At 43.0% G+C, this 19,065-nt stretch overlaps 1 protein-coding gene across 1 annotated transcript in view; it reads right to left on the minus strand.

Moving 5' to 3' along the window:
• SND1 (staphylococcal nuclease and tudor domain containing 1) overlaps window positions 1-19,065 on the minus strand; it is a 487,657-nt gene that overhangs the window by 198,919 nt on the left and 269,673 nt on the right. Inside the window, exon 13 of the mRNA XM_003407249.4 lies at window positions 11,713-11,823. Coding sequence (XP_003407297.2) covers window positions 11,713-11,823 — 111 coding nt within the window. The remainder of the gene's footprint in view (window positions 1-11,712; window positions 11,824-19,065) is intronic.

Genomic DNA, 19,065 nt, shown 5'->3' on the forward strand with positions numbered 1-19,065 from the left:
CTGCTCCCCAACATAAAAATTGTTCATTATGTGTGATCCCCAGGCTCCTGCTCCCTCCTTGATCCTCTGTTCTTTCAGGTCTGGCTATAGAACGGAAAGAGTTTTGCCTATCTGGAGATGGGTAGCAAGCAATACTAGATGTGTGCCACTTAGTTCAGCATGTAATTATAAACGGCAATGTATTACCTTCAAATTGCTTCATGTGTTAATCTTTATTTCTATAGCTAGACTATAGCCCCTTTGAGGGTTAGGATTCTGTCCTTAATATTTGTTATGGTATTTAACACAGAGCTATATTTACATAATTATATAAACTCAGGGTCATCTGTTCAATTACTGTGTGCCTAGTAACGCTGAGCAAATGCCTGAGTACTGATAACCTAACACAAAATGCTGAAAATATTTCAAATTGGAGACATGGGTAAAGCCAAAGTGACTGCTGGGCAAGAGATTCAGGCATGCTGGTTCTCCTAGACTCAAAGGCACATGATATATACTCTGGGTCTTGGGTATACTGGCTTTCCTACTTGTGATGGCACCAGGTGGAAGAGGTTAAAGGCTGGCTTCTTTAACCTCTCCCTTGAGCACAGAAGCATCAAGAACATAAAGCATCAAATGTCCTCCGTCAAGTCTCCTTGAACTAGAGGAGCAAACAATATGAACTGACCACAAGAAACAATAAAACATAACCAAGCGGCAGGATAGTAAGGAACTCCTACTAGAGAAGAAAAATGACTGAGGAGAAAGGAAAATAATTCCCACAGAAAAGGTTTAAAAGGCAAAAGAGTAACTTGTTAAATTTCTAAAAACATTTCTCACCGTGTTTCAGGGGAGACTGACAAATGCAGCATTTCACTGTGAACCAAATACACGTATGAATGAAACATAGCAGCACTAAACAAGTCCTCTGGTGTTTCTACTGGTGCCTTGGCAGTGGAGGAAGAAACAGGGTCTCCTCACTCACAGAACAGTCACAGGTGCAGAGTGGTAGGTGGGGGGGCTGAGACTATGCAGCTGCATTTTCAATGAAAATGAGAATTACTGATAAGAAAGACAAAATAGATGGAGAGCACAGACCGAAGATGAGGAAATTGAGCCCTACAGTCAAGGGCAGGTGGGTGGACTAATGAGTCAGCAGGTATTAGGAGGCAGCGAAGCAAATAAAAAACTCTAGGCCATCATCTTGTCTAAAACTAATACAAGGAAGAAATGACGATGCCTGCTATTGTGGCAGACATGACAATGGATTGCAGTAGTCAGGTAAGAGCCAAAACCAAAACCAAACCCACTGCCGTCAAGTCGATTCCGACACATAGCTACCATATAGGGCACAGCAGCACTGCCTCAGTGTTTCCAAGGAGCAGCTGGTGGATTCAAATGCTGGCCTTTTGGTTAGCAGCCAAAGGCTTTAACCACTACACCAGCAGGGCTCCTAGGTAAGAGAGAAGGTCAAAAACAAAACAAAAACCCATGGGCTCTATGGCAGAGAATAACAACAGAAGCACCATCCCAATGCTGGAGACAATGGGAAACACAGTTACAAAAGATATGCAAACTCCACCGTCCCAGATTAGGATCAAAGGAATAGCAGGGATAGGAAGTTGATTATTAGCAGTCTACAGTCTTCTTGAGAGGACCAAGTCTCGGCAAGGTGAGATTAGATCCAACGGTAATCAAAAACTGCCTCACTGACACTGATTTTCTAGTTTGTGACGTTCTGATTAGAAAGGCAATATAAGTCCATCAAAGACAATTTTTAGGAAACAATGATCCATGATTCTATTCCAACTTCTAAGCACCGTCAACATATTTTCTGAGTGCTTATGCACCCCGTACCCATGTTACACCTTAAAAAAAACTGCTTCACAGTGGAAAACATTTTGTAGCCTTCCTTTTTTCCCCAGAAACAAGTAAACGAATACTTTCCTATGTCATTAATTTTTTTACATCATGTTTAACAGCTACACAATAAACTCATCATATAGATGTATGTCCCATAATTTAATCAATCTACTATTGCTAGCTATTTAGGTGAATATAGTTTCTTCCAGTATTATAAATAATGCCAAGAAGAATAACTTCTAGATAAACTGTTGGGCACCTCTCTAATTACTTCTTTAGGATAAATTCATAGAAGTGGAACTACTGGGTCATAGGGCAAGGAAGCAGTATTTCTGTTTTCCATCTCCTTTTCCCAAGGCGAGCCAGACAGAACATGGCCTCGCCTCGTGGACTCTATTTGTGGATGACCCTTCGATTCAGGGGCTCATTTCCTTATGCATCCTTGCGACCCGTGTATCACTCCACTCTTGCCATTATATCTGCAATTATTTACTTGCTCACCCAAATCCTTTCTAGACCTTGCACTTTTCGTTTTTATTCCCAGTGCACTTGATGAAATATTTGTTGCTGTAATATGAACAAATTAGCAACAGAAAATTTTAATGTGCCTTTTGACCAAGCGAAAAACAACACGGTTTGGAAAATGGTTTTCCAGTGTGAGCAGCATTTACTAGGACCCACCAGAAAAGATTCACTGTCAGCCCCCTCAGGATTTGGCTCTCTGAATGTGATGCCAAAGCAAGAGGAATGGGAAGTACTCCTTCTCAACTTCCGGGTCCAAAGCTGGAGGGGGGATCAGAGACAATTTAAGACAAAAAGGAAATGCACAAGGGAATTTACTAGAAATTCAGATGCAAAGGATCCTACAAATGACAGAAAACTAGGCGTGGATTTCCCCTTCACAAGGATTAATAAAATTCTGTGCACTGATGTATCAGTGATTAATTATTTGGACTACAGGCCTCCTGAGAGATTTCCAAGGATTAGAGCAAAAGTCAGGTAGGGCGATACCTAATGGAGACTCAGCTCTCCAACCCACTCACCCACCTGACATTGCAGATGAGCCAAATCAAGCAAGCACAGCAGCACTCAAGATGATTTCACATTAAATTAGCCAAGAGCTGGTGGAGGCTACTCAGGAGAAATCGAATTAAGGAACCATGAACGCAGAGTCTGAGGAACGGGAAAGAGATGGGAGTCAAGGGAAATAAAGAGCTATTCAACTGGCTTGGTGGGAACAAGATGGCTGTGATCACAGGGAAGACACTACCATGACATACTACAGAAACACAAGGCTTGTCCATTCCATGCCCTGTTCTCTATTACTTCTCACCATGATTTTAACTCCAATTATAACATTCAAGTATTCATCTGCCATAAAAGGATACACACTTTGATTGGGTGGTGGTGGTCCTGACCATTTACAGAGGTCAGGAACTATTTAGGGCAGGTTCTTAAATTTTAGGGCATTATCAGAATCATCTGAAAGTCTTGTGAAGTAATCACAGGCAACCAACCCTAGAGTTTCTGATTTAGTAGGTGGGAAAGGGGGTGCAGAGAGCTTAAAAATTCTAATTTCTAACAAACTGCCGAGTAACAATGATGTTGCTGGTCTAACAACCACACTTTGAGAACTACTGGTTTAGGGCATGATTACAAGACATGTAAGAAAGTGTGTTATTACCTTATTGTTACACTTATTTTAGACTGAAATTACTATTCCCCAGCACGATAATCTTCAAACATATTGAATATTTTGGATTGTGTAAAGGTGAAAGAGTCTCTTGGCCAAGAGAACAGTGAGATGGAGAGAATGGACGAGATGCCCTGGACAAACGGTCAATAGCTGAACATATGGAGGAAACCAAACCATCTAGGAAGGTTAGTCTGGAACAGTTTCCTCTGAAGGAACACAACCAAGAGTTGCAAACTAACGATTACAGGAGAGACTGGGCAGGGAGAACACCTTACCACCAGTCTACCATCTGACCATGTCCTGTACAACCACCCACAGCTTTGCACACAAGATGGCAGATAAACCTAACGGGTCAAACTTTACTCCAACTTCCTCACGTCAGTCATCAAGAGAAGTCTCACAGCTTGAGTTATCTCAGAAGGAACTAGGGGTGGGGTGAGGGAAGAGAAGGATAGGATGAAGAGCATGAACAGATCCTCTTAATATCCTGAAGGAGAAAACTATTTGGAAATGGAGACATTATACAGCTCTCCAGAAGTGGCCATTTGTGCTGCCTTAAATGCAGATTGATTACTGCTATTTGGATGTTGAGTGCATCATCTTTTCTGAAGAAAGGGAAAAGCTAAATTTCCCCACATTCAGCTGTATCATCAAATCACTTCCCTACACCAGCTCTTTAGATGCATTTTCCTGTTATCACATCCACTTGCAATAGCTGCTCTACCCTACTCCCCAACAGTGAAACCCCCCACACTGAATCCTGCTGGATTCCATTAGCAACCTCATGACATGAGCCCAAAATGCAGTAGGGGGTGCAGTTCCAGAGTTAAAGAAGAAAGACAGCCATTAGATATGTAAGGGAAAGGCCAGTCTCTCCTGTGTCGGTTTCCACCTGCACTGGCATGATGTAATGCAGCTGGGTGAAGAGGGCAGATGAGCATTCACCCAACTCCTGCCTCTCTATGATGCTGGAGCTAAAAACCCAACAGTATTCTGGTGTTCAACAGGCATTCGCGATTAAACAGTGAGGGAAAGAGAAAAACTTCAAAGCTCTGTTTTCACAGTAATCCATAGGTTCTAGTTATAGTCAAAGAATTTTCACTTGTTGAGGTCATTAGAGTGAAAGTGAGAAATCTTGGTTTATTTAAAGCTGCACCATTAAACTATTGAGAAGATAAGAACAGAGGCTGGATGGAAGGGGTGGCTCTCAGAGAGATGCTCCCATTGGAAAATTTAAAAGAAAGGAGAGCTGGGATAAAAGGTGAGGCAGGCAGTGTTAATAGTGCAGCGGGACAAAGGAGGAGGGGCCAAGAAAACAGGTAAGAAGAGAACAAACAGCAACATCTGGAGGCACTATTACAATTATTTAGTGCCTGTTCCTCCAGGATCGCAAGCTTTGTGAGGGCTGAGTCTATTATCTTTTTTGTTCACCATTATTATCCCCAATGTCTGCGATCCCGGACACACTCAAAAAATGACAATGAGAAAAAAACTGAGCGCACAGCCATCACATGGCAGGCAAACCAGGCTTGAACAACTGTTCTTGATACTCAGAGGAATGATTTGTTTTCCTGGAGCACTGGTTAACCCACGTAATCTTTACCCTGTTGTAGGATATATCTGAGGAGCCCTGGTGGCACAACAGTTAAGCGACCAGCTGCTAATGTCAAGGCTGGCAGTTTGAACCCACCCAGTGTGTCCACAGGAGAAAGATCTGGTGACTTTCTGCCATAAAGATTACAGTCTAGGAAACCCTATGGGGACAGTTTTATTTTGTCACATGGGTCACTGTAAGTCGGGATCAACTCAGTGGCACCCAACAACAAGAAGAATATAACAGGATATATCAGGTTTAAAATTTCAAGGTACACACCCTCAAATTCAACACCAATCTTCTCACTGGACTGACATGGAAATGAAATTTGCTGCTTTATCAAGACAGTCAACAAACCTGAATGGTGTTAAGAACCAGTGGTGCTGACCCCTTCCACTTTAAAAGCCCTGAAGTCGTACGTTTTCACTTAGAAAGTGCTAGCAAGTAACTCCGCACATTTCATTTATAATCAGTATTATAAACGCCAACAAAATTGAAAAACACAGATAGGAAGAATCCTATTAAAAAGTGTTTGTTTTTACTTAAAAGCCTAAGTCTGTTTTGTTTTGTTTTTTTCTTTTTCTATTGAAATTTTACGGAAAAATCCCTCTATAAACCAGGAAAAAAGTGGAGCTGCTCTCACTAAATAAAGAATGGAAGACCGACAGCACTTCTTTGCCGGTGATACTGAATGAGCTTGAGTGGAGCTGCAGAATATAATTGTCACTGCTCTAAGTGCATGGAAGTTGGTAAACCCACCATGGCCCCCAGTAACTGCACCATCCAGAGAGATTCTTTATTAAAACTGTTTCTTAAATGGAATGCATAGCTGATTGCCTCCATGAACAACTGGCTCCTTTGCCAGGAGACCAGAAGAATTGGATGGTGTCCGGCTAAATATTTTGACCAGAGATTCTATAAAAGAGTCCTGATCAAAAGGGGAAAAAAGGAAGAACAGAATTTCAACTCTCATGGAATCTAGACTTTCTGGAGCTGTTAAGGCTAGATGAACCCCTGAAGCTACTGCCCTGAGATAGTCTAAACCCCTGAAGCCTTCTTTAAACCAAACAACAGTCTAACTTAACTAGTAAAGAATGTCTGCCAGGCACACTGTACTTTTTTAGAGAACTTTTTATATGGGATTGAATTGATAACAGCAACTTGAAAGGTTAGACAGGAAGCTTGGAAGAAGTGAATGTATATCAACAAGGGAGGAAAAAACTGGAGAGGAGGGTGAGAATGGCTGCACAATTTGAAGAATGTAATCAATGTCACTGTACTGTACATGTAGAAATTGTTGAATTGGTGTATGTTAAAAAAAACATACAAGAAAAGAAAACAAAAAAACTGTTTCCCTTTTAACAGCGACTACTGATATGGGCCCCTAATAGGATAGAAAGAGTCACCAACAAGTTTAGAGCCTTTTTATCAAAGTCTGTGATGGAGGTGCCAGTACAGGTTGCCGAGAGGTTCCAGCAGAGACACACTTACAACAGGAAGGTGCTGTCAACCACGCTGGGGGAAAAAAAAAAGCCAGAGCTATTTGATAGGATTTTCATCGAGCACTGGTGCTTATGAGGTATGGAGATTTGAGATGTAGGAGTCATCCAGACAGGAGCACTAGTTTGGGTTTTTTCTTTAAAGAAAGGGGATGTTGAAAGGCTTGCTCTGTCAGAAAAAAGAGTCCTTAAGGGAACTGGGAGGAGAGGGTGCCAAGGCAGAGCTCAGATATGGGCAGGTTCATGCTTGCCTCCCCAAGACAGAGGACAATACCACAGTTTTCTGAATCTGCAGTGTGCTGAGCAAGAAATAGAATACATATAAAGAGATAAGAGAGAGCCTGCCCTTTTCTCTTCTCCCGAGATAACCCTAACCTCATTATGTATGTCCAGAATGAATCTAAATTCATTTAAATCTGCTCAGACACTAGACTGTTCGATACAATTGCTTTCCCACAGTCAAGCTGGGGCGTCAATTTCTTTCCTGAATATATACATCCCTACATTGAAATCACAAAATCTTAGAATTAGAAGGTGCCTTAAAGGAATAACGCTCCAATTTCTGAACTAACACCACCGTGAATATGTTTTCCAGCAATAAGCCACAGATTCTAACAGTTTCTAGGAATTCTTAAAATATTACCGTTTTAGATAAGCCTAGGGTTGCTATGAGTTGGAATCGACTTGATGGCAATGAGTTTGGTTTTGGTTTTATTGGTCGCTTCAGAAGGCACACAGATGATATGGCCCATGTTTCCGCACCCAAGGCAAACACAACACACAACCATCACTCACTAGTCTTCAGTGTCTACAATATGCACAACAAAAGCCCCCTCGGAAGACACCTGGCAGGCTGAAGGATTCACATTGTTTCTTTTCAAAATTAAGTTGGGTATATTATGACAAATATGGAAGATTTTATAAAAATCTTAAAAAATAAGAACGGTCCAATAATGACTCAGTATCTTGGAAACACCTCAGAAGGATGTGAGATATTCCTCACCTTAAGTTTAGTACACTCACCAAAGCTAGCAATGTGGCAGGCTAACTAATGGAGAAATATTAGGGTGAAGTGAGAATTGGAAACGTTAGAAAGCAAACAAGGGAATGAACGATAAGGATGGTAAAGAAATGATGTGGCACACTATCTCAGGAGTCCATATGATGAAAGGGGGACCAACTCAGGAGTGCCTCCAATACGTGTAGGCAGGGACAGGTAACCCAATAAGTAGCATATATGTGGGCTCACTTGTGCTTACTTACTAATTTGTAGTGCACAATTTCACCCGTTTTGTTTTTCACTACATGTGAAAATTGTTTACCGCAGATTAGTAAGTAAACACGATTAAGCCCGTGCTGCCTTGTTCACTGGTTAATCTGCCCCTGAGTGTGGGTCAGTTGCACCTCAGCCCTTTTCACTAAAAATACAGGGGACACATACTGGAGCTCTCAAAACCCTGGGACAAAATCAAGGGCTTTTCAACTGAGCGCCCGAGAGAAGCGAGGCCTGAGAGCATGTGCAAAAATGCCAAAACCTTATCTCGCCAGGACACAAGGTGATGAGGGAGGAAGCAGCTGATGACAGACAACTGAACTAGAAAGGAAGGCCACCTTTTGGGAATTTGGGGTATATTTATTCTTCAAATAAAAGAGATGTGGCCTGCTCTAGATGTGCCCTGCACTGGAGGCATAATAAGGGCTGCCCAAAAGCAGATGGGCGTTGGGGTGAAGGCACCTTGAATGGTGAGCAAACTGCACAGAGCTGCTGAAGGGTCCAAGCTCGCTTCCAGCAGGCAGGCAGATATGCCTGAAAGCAATGGGCCCACTGCAAACTGGTATTCTTCTCCCCTTTTCTGTCTCACCTGGTCTCTCAATCAGTGCCCACCGCATCCCCCCCGAGCTCCCATCGGAGGCATCTGAGAAAGGTTGGCAGATGATACCCCTTCGCAGAAGAAGCAGAGCCTGCAGAACCCTGAGAAAGCTCATCAGCTCCTGGGCAGGCAGTTGCACTGACCTGAGAAGTCAGACAAGTTAACAGGCTGCCCTTTCCCCAAAGCTTACGATGTTTCTCTAAAAGGATTAATGGCCAAGCAGTGCTCTGGAAAGCAAAGTCAATGGAGGAGCCCTGTGCACCACTGCAGGTAGCACCAGTGATAGCCACACAGAAAATCAGGTACACCCAAGGGGCAAGGACAAAGACATCTGGTGGAATCGATACCCTGGTGGGGAGGGCCTAAGGAGAATGGCCTTGCAACGTTACCTTCACCCACCTGTTATTTGCCTAACGAGTTGGAGGAATGACTGATATGAACACAGCAGATGGTATTAATTTGGCCTTTGCTAAAGCATTAGATACAGCAACTCAAGAAATTTTACTTGGGAAATTAATTCAAATTGGCTTGGTTCAGTACACAAACACTGAAGATTAAAAAGTAGCTGGAGGATGATAAACAAAAGACAGTTAAGTGACAGCCCAGGCAGTGAGAGGCTTGGGGTCAACACCAAAGCCACTCTTGTTTAGGGACTCTATTCAGGGCCCAGGAAAGGAGTAAACAGCTCACTAATGAGATCTGCAGAGGACACGTAGCTGGGAGGTGGAGGAGCCGCATCGATAGTGGCATAAAATTACCAGAGTTCAACCGGAAAAAACACAGCTAATTTATCTAGGGGAAAACAACCCCAAACTCAGATAATATCCAAGAGATAGGCAGAGGAGGGGGCAGAAGCAGCATGTAAAAGGAGCTCTGACATGCTGTAATGGTGACAAAAGTCAGTAGAAGGCTGAGGAAGCAGGGGGAGTTGGCCATGAGGGAAGCGAGCTTCAAACTAAAGGCAAACCAAATGAAACGGGGTCAGAAAAAAAGTGATCTTGAAAAGAGGCCAACTTCATCATTCTCCAAAATGGATTCTGCACTAGTAATATTTTTTGATGACTATGAGACCACCATTCCTATCTGGCAGGTATTCTGCGTCTTTCTGGCTCTTGCTTCACGGCTCTGGGTTTAGCTTCTAGAAGATGGCACGAGGCCACCATCCTGGGGCTCGCAGACAATACTGCTCCCCAGGAAAACCCACTGACACTTCACGTTGGCAGTTCCTCCCAATCCGTTGTGCGGTCTGTGCAGCCTATGGCGGTACCTCCCAGGCTCGGGGAAGTGGTTCATTTCCCTTCCTTTATTCAACCTGCAACTGGGCAATGACCCTGCAGCCAATTCTTCCACCATCAGCCTGAAAGCAATGGCTAAACACAATTATCTCAAGGCAGCTCACTGCGTTAGCAGGCAAGCATCTTTTGACATTCCTCCTGTTCAAAATGAGCACTAGACAAAAGAGGCTGTTTTCTTCTTAAAAACTAAAACTTAAAAAATTCCAGTATCTATGCATACTTATTACACATTATAGCACAACACAGCTATTTCTAACAGCGTAATAAAAAAGCATATTCTGGTCTCACTTTCCAGAGCAGTTTTGCAAATTACTTCCATGCTTACCCGCCTGTCAGAATTAAATACTCACCTGCGGCAGAGGGAACTCAGGGCGGAAAATATGAGTACATATCCCACTGTACTGCTGAGGGCTCCTGCATCCTGTGAATGCGTAACCCACCCTTCAAGCTACCATCAGCTCAGCCTGAACATGCCCACCATGCACCCAACTCCCTGAATCTCACCTAAAGTAGAGTTTAATAATTGTGTCCATTTCCTAGAGCTGCCGGATGATCAAACAGTACAAGATGGGAAACACCATTCCCCACTATGGGTTCTTCCTGCCCACCTGGCTTAGTGATAATATAGGCTGGCCTCCCTGTCCGGAAGAGAGGAATGAGGAAGTGAGGAGCGATGATGAGAACCACCAATTACAAACTATATATCACATCACTGTTTTACTGGCCATTAATGAGCCTAGAGCAGCCCGTGACAGTATTTTCCCCGAACTCTCTGTGCTCAAGGATCAGATGCCGGACAGAGCCTATTGGGAAAAGCACACGAGAAAGAGTACAAAAAGCCACAGCAGCCTGACAGGCTGATTTCTCAGCTGACATTCTGTGTGACATTCTACAGATGCTCTATCCCTCAGGATGTGACATGGTGTTAGAGGTAAATGTCATATATCAGGGCAATGTTCTGGGCCAAAGAGCAAGAGAAGTGATCTCAATGACAGAGTCTAAAGCCAAGTTTAGATAACATGTGCCCAAGCTTATTCCTCCTCTAACTGGAGAGCATAACCCAGTAATTACTAAACGTCTAGAACTCAATGGGCCTGGGCCACAGACGATCCATTGAGTGAGGCAAGCCCTGCAACCACTACCCAACCCACCACTATGAGGATGTATTTTGGTTGGGCCCAAGTGGTATGCTGGGCTATGCAAGTCAGTTCAGCAACAACAGCTCGGCTCTGGCTCTGTTTCCCAGGAAGTCTGGGAATCACTCAACTCCAGTGTGGCCCAGTGACAGAAGTTTCCCCGAGTAAGAGCCATGAGGAATGTCAATGGCAAATAATACTGCTGAGCAGTATGCATGTCCTTAGGGCAGCCTGCCACAGGGATGAAGGACAAAAGTAAAATGTCACAGGGCTTCTCAAATGCTCTCCTGCCAGCTGCCAGAAGTGCAAAACCAAACTCATTTCCTAATAAATGTTTTCATTTCCTTTGTACACAACAAAAGGTCAAGAGGTAGCAAATGGGAGGGGCTGGACAACAGCGGCTTCTGGAGGTAAGAAGCGGAGGTAAGGGTGCGGCATACAGCAGCAGGCTTCCCTGTGAGTTCCTGGGATGACGATAGTGATGGTGAGAAAGAAGGCCTCCCATCTACAATTCATAACACTGACATAGAAAGATAACATAAACCTATTTTACAAATTTTAAAAAATGGAGGCCCAAGTGTACTTAATCAAGGCTGGAGAGCAAGTTCAAAGGTGTGCCTCCTCATCTATTCCTGGGGGAAAGCTGGAATAACAAAAGGGTACAAGCTTCCTGGATGGATTATTTTCCCACACGCTATTCAGGGATAGGCAGGCTAGGGGGAAAGAACCAAGTGGGGTATGGGTCCCCGTGTGTTCCCTGAAGTAGTGACTCGTCTCACCTGGCCTCAGCAGCAAGCAGCTCATCATAGTGTGAGGATCTCTGGTCGTCATCCTGCCGGTATCTGATCACTGTGGCTAGACCTTTGCTGACAAGAGCCTCTGCGATGTTTCTGCAACAGAAAAGATAGGTCAGTGAGCACCAGAGATGCATATGGGGCTCAGTCAACAGAAATCATAACAGTTAGCACCTGGAGGTCTTTACGTGTTCTGGCAGAGGGAGGCGGAGACAAGGATTTCAAGACCAATGAGTTGCTAAGCTAGAAATCCGAATAAAAGGGTGAATAACCAAGTTCCCTGGCTCAGCATTTTTCTTGTTAGTACAGTCAGATGCTATATCAATCTATACATAAAACCTAGCAGAAAATCTGTAAAAAGCCCACATTAGGCCAGGCTATTTACAGAATGTTATAAACAAACCACTACCCTCAAGAAAAGTCTGCTCTAAAATATCAAGGCACACAGATAAAAACTAAACACATAGAAGCATGACCTAAATTTCTCAAAATCTCCTTTCTAGCCTATACTATGACGAGAAAATGCCTTGTTCTGGTTTGGCAATGTGAAAACATTGGTTTAACATAACCCTCAAAGCGCTTCTCTTCCCATCAGAACTCCTGACAGTGAGTCTCCTACTCAGAAGGGGCATGGAGAAGGTAAGAGCCCTGAATAAACGGATGATATTGGGGGGTGGGGGGGACGACAACACACAATTCTGATGGAAAGGTAGTTCTCTATGAAAGATGTGAGCCAGGTGGGGGACAAGTAAATAAAAGCATTGACTCTGAGAGAGAGGACCAGTTTTAGAGCAAAAAGACTACAGAAAAATCTCAGATTGGATTCCTGCTTAAAGCAATCCTCAAACATGCTGAGTCTTCTTTCAACACTGCAATAAGAAAATGCTCCCACTTGGGAAAGTGAGAGGCACCACACCTACCAAACTAGACAGTGCATTGGAAATGGCTAATGAAACATATTTGCATGGTTCTCTCTGAACTTGGAAAAGGACCTATAATATGAAGCAAAATGCAAATATAAATTTTCAAAATTTAACTGTAGCAAATACTAGAAAACAAGAGGCATGATATGATAGGGGAAGAGTGGTGGTTATGTCTTTCTTTGTGTCTGTCATAATTACACCAAAGGCCCCACTCAAACCATCTGGTTAGCTGCCCTTCAGGGAGGGGGAACAGTAAGCAATAGGCTACTGTACCATATGCTATGATTTAGTGTTGCTGGAAAATGTGCTTAACTCTTAACACACTAGTGATCCTTTGAGACTAGTACTTCGGAGATGCTGGGAGCTGAACTAACCAGTCTATGTGCATGTGTAAGCCACTTTAGGGTTCTAGTTAACAAAACGCAGGAGGATGTAGTTTTTTTTTTTAAGAAGAAGGAAAAAGTATGTGCAGGTAGGGAAAGGAGGAAAAGACGCTGTGGTTGATTCCCTTCTCATTATATGCCCCTCTGCTGCCTGTTTATCTGCTGCCAGCATGATATTAATATCTCCAAACCACCACAGAATTAGCACTTCTCAAAATCCACTCCCACAAAGAGGCTGCTTTGCTGGCCATCCTGTCTCCTGAGTCACCGCAGAAGCGTGCTGGCAAACACTGTCATTATCACAGAGTTGGGTTTGCCAGCACAGAGAAGGCAACAGCCACAAAGCAGCAGATGTATATACTGATGCATGGGGAGGATTTAACAACGGGTATCACCAAGGGGCTGTAACAGGGAAGGTGAGAGGCTCCATCCACCAAGGAGCTAGAGAGAAGACTGGGGAGTGGTTAAGATGTCTCGGTGATTTGAAATGCCAAACGAACAAAGACATATTTGCTATTGCATTTTGAATTACTGAACATTGACATTTGATAGTTAATACATGGGAGAAAGCTGGAATGGCAGAGCAGGTATAGAAAATGCACACAAAAAGCTTCTAAATGAAAAGCCAGAGAATACCAAGCGAACAGCACAAATGCCTCAATGATTCACTCCTGTTAATGCTACTCAAATCAATTCACAGACTTTAGTAAGTATCTACTGGCCAAGGGCCCAGTCCTTCCCATGGCATTCTTCGTTCTTTCCCTCTTTAGCCTATCAGCAAATGTCTACGAACTGGCTGAGGCCTGCCATCACGGAGTTCCTAAGGTCTGAGGTTCCCAACTCACTCCACCTCCACCCACTACCTTCCTTTCTCATCCCTCTAAAGCTTGGAGTCTGAACATCATTCTGTTTGCTGTGCTATCCCTAATTATAGGTCCCCCTAGAAGAACAGTTATGGTGCTGGTGCTCAGCAGTAAGGCTAGTAAAAATACATGAAATAATAATGGCCGTCATTTATTGGACATTACTAAGTCCCAGGCACATGAAAATCACATGTGTTTTCCTCTTGTTGCGTGCCCCCATGACAAGTCCTTACACTATAATGTAGCGACTGATTCACGGCCTACCTTCCCTGATAAGTTATGAGCTCTGAGAGCACAAGGGCCATGTTCCTTTTGCTCTCCACCCCAGTGCCTAGCACAGTTCTAGGCACAAAAAAGACACTTCATTAAAAAAAAAAAAAAGACATTTATTGAAACGTTTAGCTCATTTAAAAAATTGTCAAGATTACAGTACATTCTTTTAATATGTCCTGAAAATTTTGAGACACTTTGCAGCATCAAAAAAACACCTAAGTGTTTGGGAATACAGTGTTGGAATGTCATTTATTATCTTAAGCATATATTAGCCAAGCTTGCCCAGCACAGAATTAAGGTCAAAAATCTTCTGCATGGTTTACAAGCTTTTGTCTTTCTCCTTCCCATTAACCAAGGCTTGAGTTTAAAAGGAGAATGAAAGGGAGAGAGAATGGAATTAGCCTAGATCCATGTGCTTGGCTGCACATGGCTGCACAGGCGATCTTTCCCCTTGGTCAAAGAATGCTCAGAACCTGACACTGGTGTGCTGATCAGTTGCTCAGTAGACAGCATTAAATTGTGTGCCATGGCATTATGTTGCTTTAAACAAATTTGTGAGTTCTGCTTTCTTGAGTGTATCAGTAAGTCTACTCCAATTATACATGTCTGGCACGAATGGATAATTCACAATCAGCATATAAAAAGGGACCTAACAGAATTGGAAGTCTCAACAGGAAGTCATCTCTCTCTGTATCAGCTAGAAACATGAATAGAATTTGTGCTGGGAATGAAACAGCTTCTCCAAACTCAAAGAGAAATTTAGGGTTCTATCAGAAGAGACCGTTTCCATTAAGGCATCATCAAGTGTTCCTGACAGAAACAAGAGACATAGGTCTCACATATAGGCATTTTCTAAAGATCCACGAGAGGTTGCCACCTCCCAGTCCCAACTCCTTTCCACAGAGAGCAGGTTGTAATAAGCTCATTAAAAAACAAAACAAAACACCAAACTCACTGCCACTGAGTAGATTCTGGCTCACAGTGACCCTATAGGACAGAGTAGAACCGGCCCATAGGGTTTGCAAGGAGCGGCTGGTGGATTTTTTTGGTTAGCTCTCGACCACTGTGCCACCAGGGCTCCAAATAAGCTCATACTTCCTCATTATAAGATACTATTGAAATCATGGGGCTCTATATTCGGCCAACATGGATAAAAGGTGTTCTCCATACAAGGAAGTAAGAATAGATGTAAGGAATAGGAGCAGACTTCAATTTCATTAGGCTGTAACTGTCTGATCACATTTTTGTGGGCCTTTCTGGACACCCTATTCACCCCAAGATTGGAAGTACAAGCAATATATTGATAAGTTAGTGTCACGGATTGAATTGTGTCCCCCAAAATATGTGTCAACTTAGTTAGGCCATGATTCCCAGTATTGTGTGGTTATCTACCATTTTGTCATCTGATGTGATTTTCCTATGTGTTGTAAATCCTAACTTCTATGATGTTAACGAGGCAGGATGAGAGGCAGTTATGTTAATGAGGCAGGAAGCAATCTACAGCATTAGGTTATATCTTGAGTCAATCTCTTTTTGAGATATAAAAGAGAGAGGCACGCAGAGAGGAAAGGTACCTCATTACCACTAAGCAAGAAGAGCCAGGAGTGTGCATGTTCTTTGGACCTGGGATCCCCGCACTGAGAAGTTCCTAGACTAGGGGAAGATTGATGACAAGGACTTTCCCCCAAAGATGACAGAGAGAGAAAGCCTTCCCCTGGAGCTGGCACACTAAATTCAGACTTCTGGCCTCTTAGACTGCGTGGGAGAGAATAAATCTCTGTTAAACTCATCCACTTACGGTATTTCTGTTATAGCAGCACTAGACACCTAAAATAACTAAGACGGTTAGATAAAGGCATTTTCTAAAATTGCTCAGATTACTGTGTGTGTGTGTGTGTGTCTGTGTTTAATTTTGAAACAATCTAAACTTACAGAGAAGTTGCACATACTGTACAAAGAACATCCCCCCTCTTGAATCACTTGAGAGTAAGTAGTCAGTTTGTTGTAATTGTTGTAGTCAATTCCAAATACTTTAGTGTACATGTCCTACCAGGATATTCTCCTATATAATCAAACAACAGCCATCAGAACCAGGATATTAACATGAACGCATTGCTACCATCTAATTCAAAAACTGAGATTTTTGTCTTGCTTACTTTGCATATGTCATCAGGAAAGACCAGTTGATAGAAAAGGATATCACGGTTGCGAAAGCAGAGTGTCAGTGAAAAGGGAAACCCTCTATGAGATGGATTGATACAGTAGCCTCAACAATGGGCTCAAACATACCAACAATATGAGGATGGTGCAGGACTGGGCAACACTTTGTTCTGTAATACAGAAGGTCACTGAGTCAGAGCAGAACAAATCCTACTCATATTTTGTCAGCTGTCCCAATAAGGCCAGGGTCAGAATCAGGCACTCCATTTAGCTGCTATGTCTCTTTAGTCTGGAATAGTTCTTCAAGCTTTCTTTGACTATCATGGCCTCGGCATGTTTGAAGAGCAAAGGCCAGTTATTTTGTAGACTGTCTCTCAGTTTTGGTTTGTCTGGTGTTTCTTAGAGACGAGATTCAAATTAGGAATCTTTGGCAGGAATAGCACATAGTGATGCTGCCTTGTTCCTTTTGCCTCCTATAAAATGAGGCATAATTTAATGATGATGACGTTTACTTCGATCACTCGATTAGGGTGGTGGTCGGGCTTCTCCACTGGGTGACATCCACCCTTCTCCACTGTAAAGTTACTCTTTTCCTCTTTGTAATGAATAGGTATTTTGTGAGGAGACACTTTGAAATATGAACGTTCATCCCTCATCAAATTCCCAAGTCATTCATGTATTTATTTATATCAGTATGAACTCACCGATTCTCATTTTATTCAAAGCGTTATAATCCACTATCCTTATTTATGTGGATGCTCAAATCATTCCCAATTTTGCCAGTGGGAGCTCCGTCAAGTTGGCTCCTGTGTCCTTTGGACATATCCCCATCATTCTGTGAGCACTTCCTTACTTTCTGGCACAAGATGTTTCAGGCTTATCTTGGACTGTCTTCCACAGCTCTGGGGAATTAGTTATTCACCTAGGAGCCCTGGCTCCTTTTAGACTAAAATGATATTTAGAAGCCAAGATCTGGCTGCTAAGTATGCTCATTGCTATTAGGGTGCTGCTGCTACCTAGCCTTCTCAGTAGACAGGGGTAGAAAACACATGCATGTAATATATTACATACGGTATACACACATAGACACATATGCATTCACACATTTACATTTATTTTTATATCCAGCTGTAACTAACACAAACCATGTGTGGCAGCCAATGAAAATGTGCCTCTCCGATCTGTGGCTGCAGGAAGCATAACTGACTGATAGGCCCAGAGGTTGTGCTCTGAAATCCATCAATGCTGTCTTGGGCCAGGCTACGATTCCCACGTTGAGTGCAGCAGAGATGCTACGGTAGGCCTGTTGCTGGGAGACAAGGGACTCCTCTGATGGGTAACTCTGGCTCAAGGACTCCTTATCAGCTTTGCAGCAACTTCCTTAGAACTACCACACTGTTTAAAATTTTCCTATCCAGTCTTCCTTCCCGTTCTCCCTTCTCCACAGGGTTAGACCGGCATAGCAGCCTCAGGGATCTCCAGCCTCCTCCAGCTCCCTTCCCATTTTCCTTGGAAGAATTTTTCCCAATTAATCTCTTGCATGTCTAATCCTATCTTGACATCTGCTTCTTAGAGAACATGAACTAACATACCATGAGCTCACACAGATACCTACAATTCCAACCCAACACTACAAGGTTCATTCTAGTTTTCTTCCTTTCCATTTATGTAACTTCCTTCTCTGGCAGAGAAAAACCTGGCTCCCCCTGTCCTTAATACTTTCACTTACATGACCAATCACTCTGTGTGTAACCAATAGTGCATGGCTGCTGCCTCACCCTCCTGAGTGGATGGTCAGGTTCCAACACCCTGTCACTGAGCCACCGTCCCACGTGGATGCTCTTCTCAGCAGGTCTGGGATCTGATATACCACACCAGGCTAAGCCCTCTGGATCGATGCCCACTTTGCTCTGTTCTAACAGCTTGAAGACTGAATAGTTTTCACTTGTCCCCCAAACATCAACCACCACTATTTTCCATAGAGCCAAACTATGAAGAGGTAGAGAGCTTCTCCAGGATGATCTAGCCTCTCTTCATGAGAGACCAGACTATAGGTTATGCACTTGTCTGTCCACTTCTACTCACAGCAAAGGTAACAAACATTTCAACAATGACAATAAAAACAATACCCTCCCCATACACACACGCTCTCTCTACTCAATCACTTATACACTCAGTGACTTCCATGATTTCATGCCTATCAATAGAGCTACTTCATAAAATAGAACTTGGGTTAGATGAAAAAAGACATTAAAAGAGGGGGCATAGAGAATAATACTGTTACACACACATCCTCATTCTCTATCTGAAAAAGGATAACAGCTGTCAGTGGCTCTGGCTCATTGATCTCTTTTATCTTGCTGTTTGAGCTTAACGTTTTCCACTTAAAAACCATCTACATTTTATCATCGCCGAGGTGTCCACGGGGACTACCAAAGCAGAATTTTTTCCTTAAGGCAAACACACACGTGGGTACAAATTCAGTATAAAGTAAACCCATAAGAAATGCCTCTGCAATATATTTTAGTCAATGTTTAAAGGGCTGAAAGATAATTAATGGCTCCATTCATAATAGTCATAGCATCAATAGTAGAGGCCTGTATGTCACACGTGTACATGCATACACATAGACACACAGCACACACTCACTCCTCATGCACCTTCCTTATAATAACCTCAAGATCAAATTCCATACACTAAGCACAAAAGGCAACCTATGACCATTATCTGTGAGGA

Source organism: Loxodonta africana, chromosome 8 (genome assembly GCF_030014295.1).
Source record: "Loxodonta africana isolate mLoxAfr1 chromosome 8, mLoxAfr1.hap2, whole genome shotgun sequence".
NCBI lineage: Eukaryota > Metazoa > Chordata > Mammalia > Proboscidea > Elephantidae > Loxodonta > Loxodonta africana.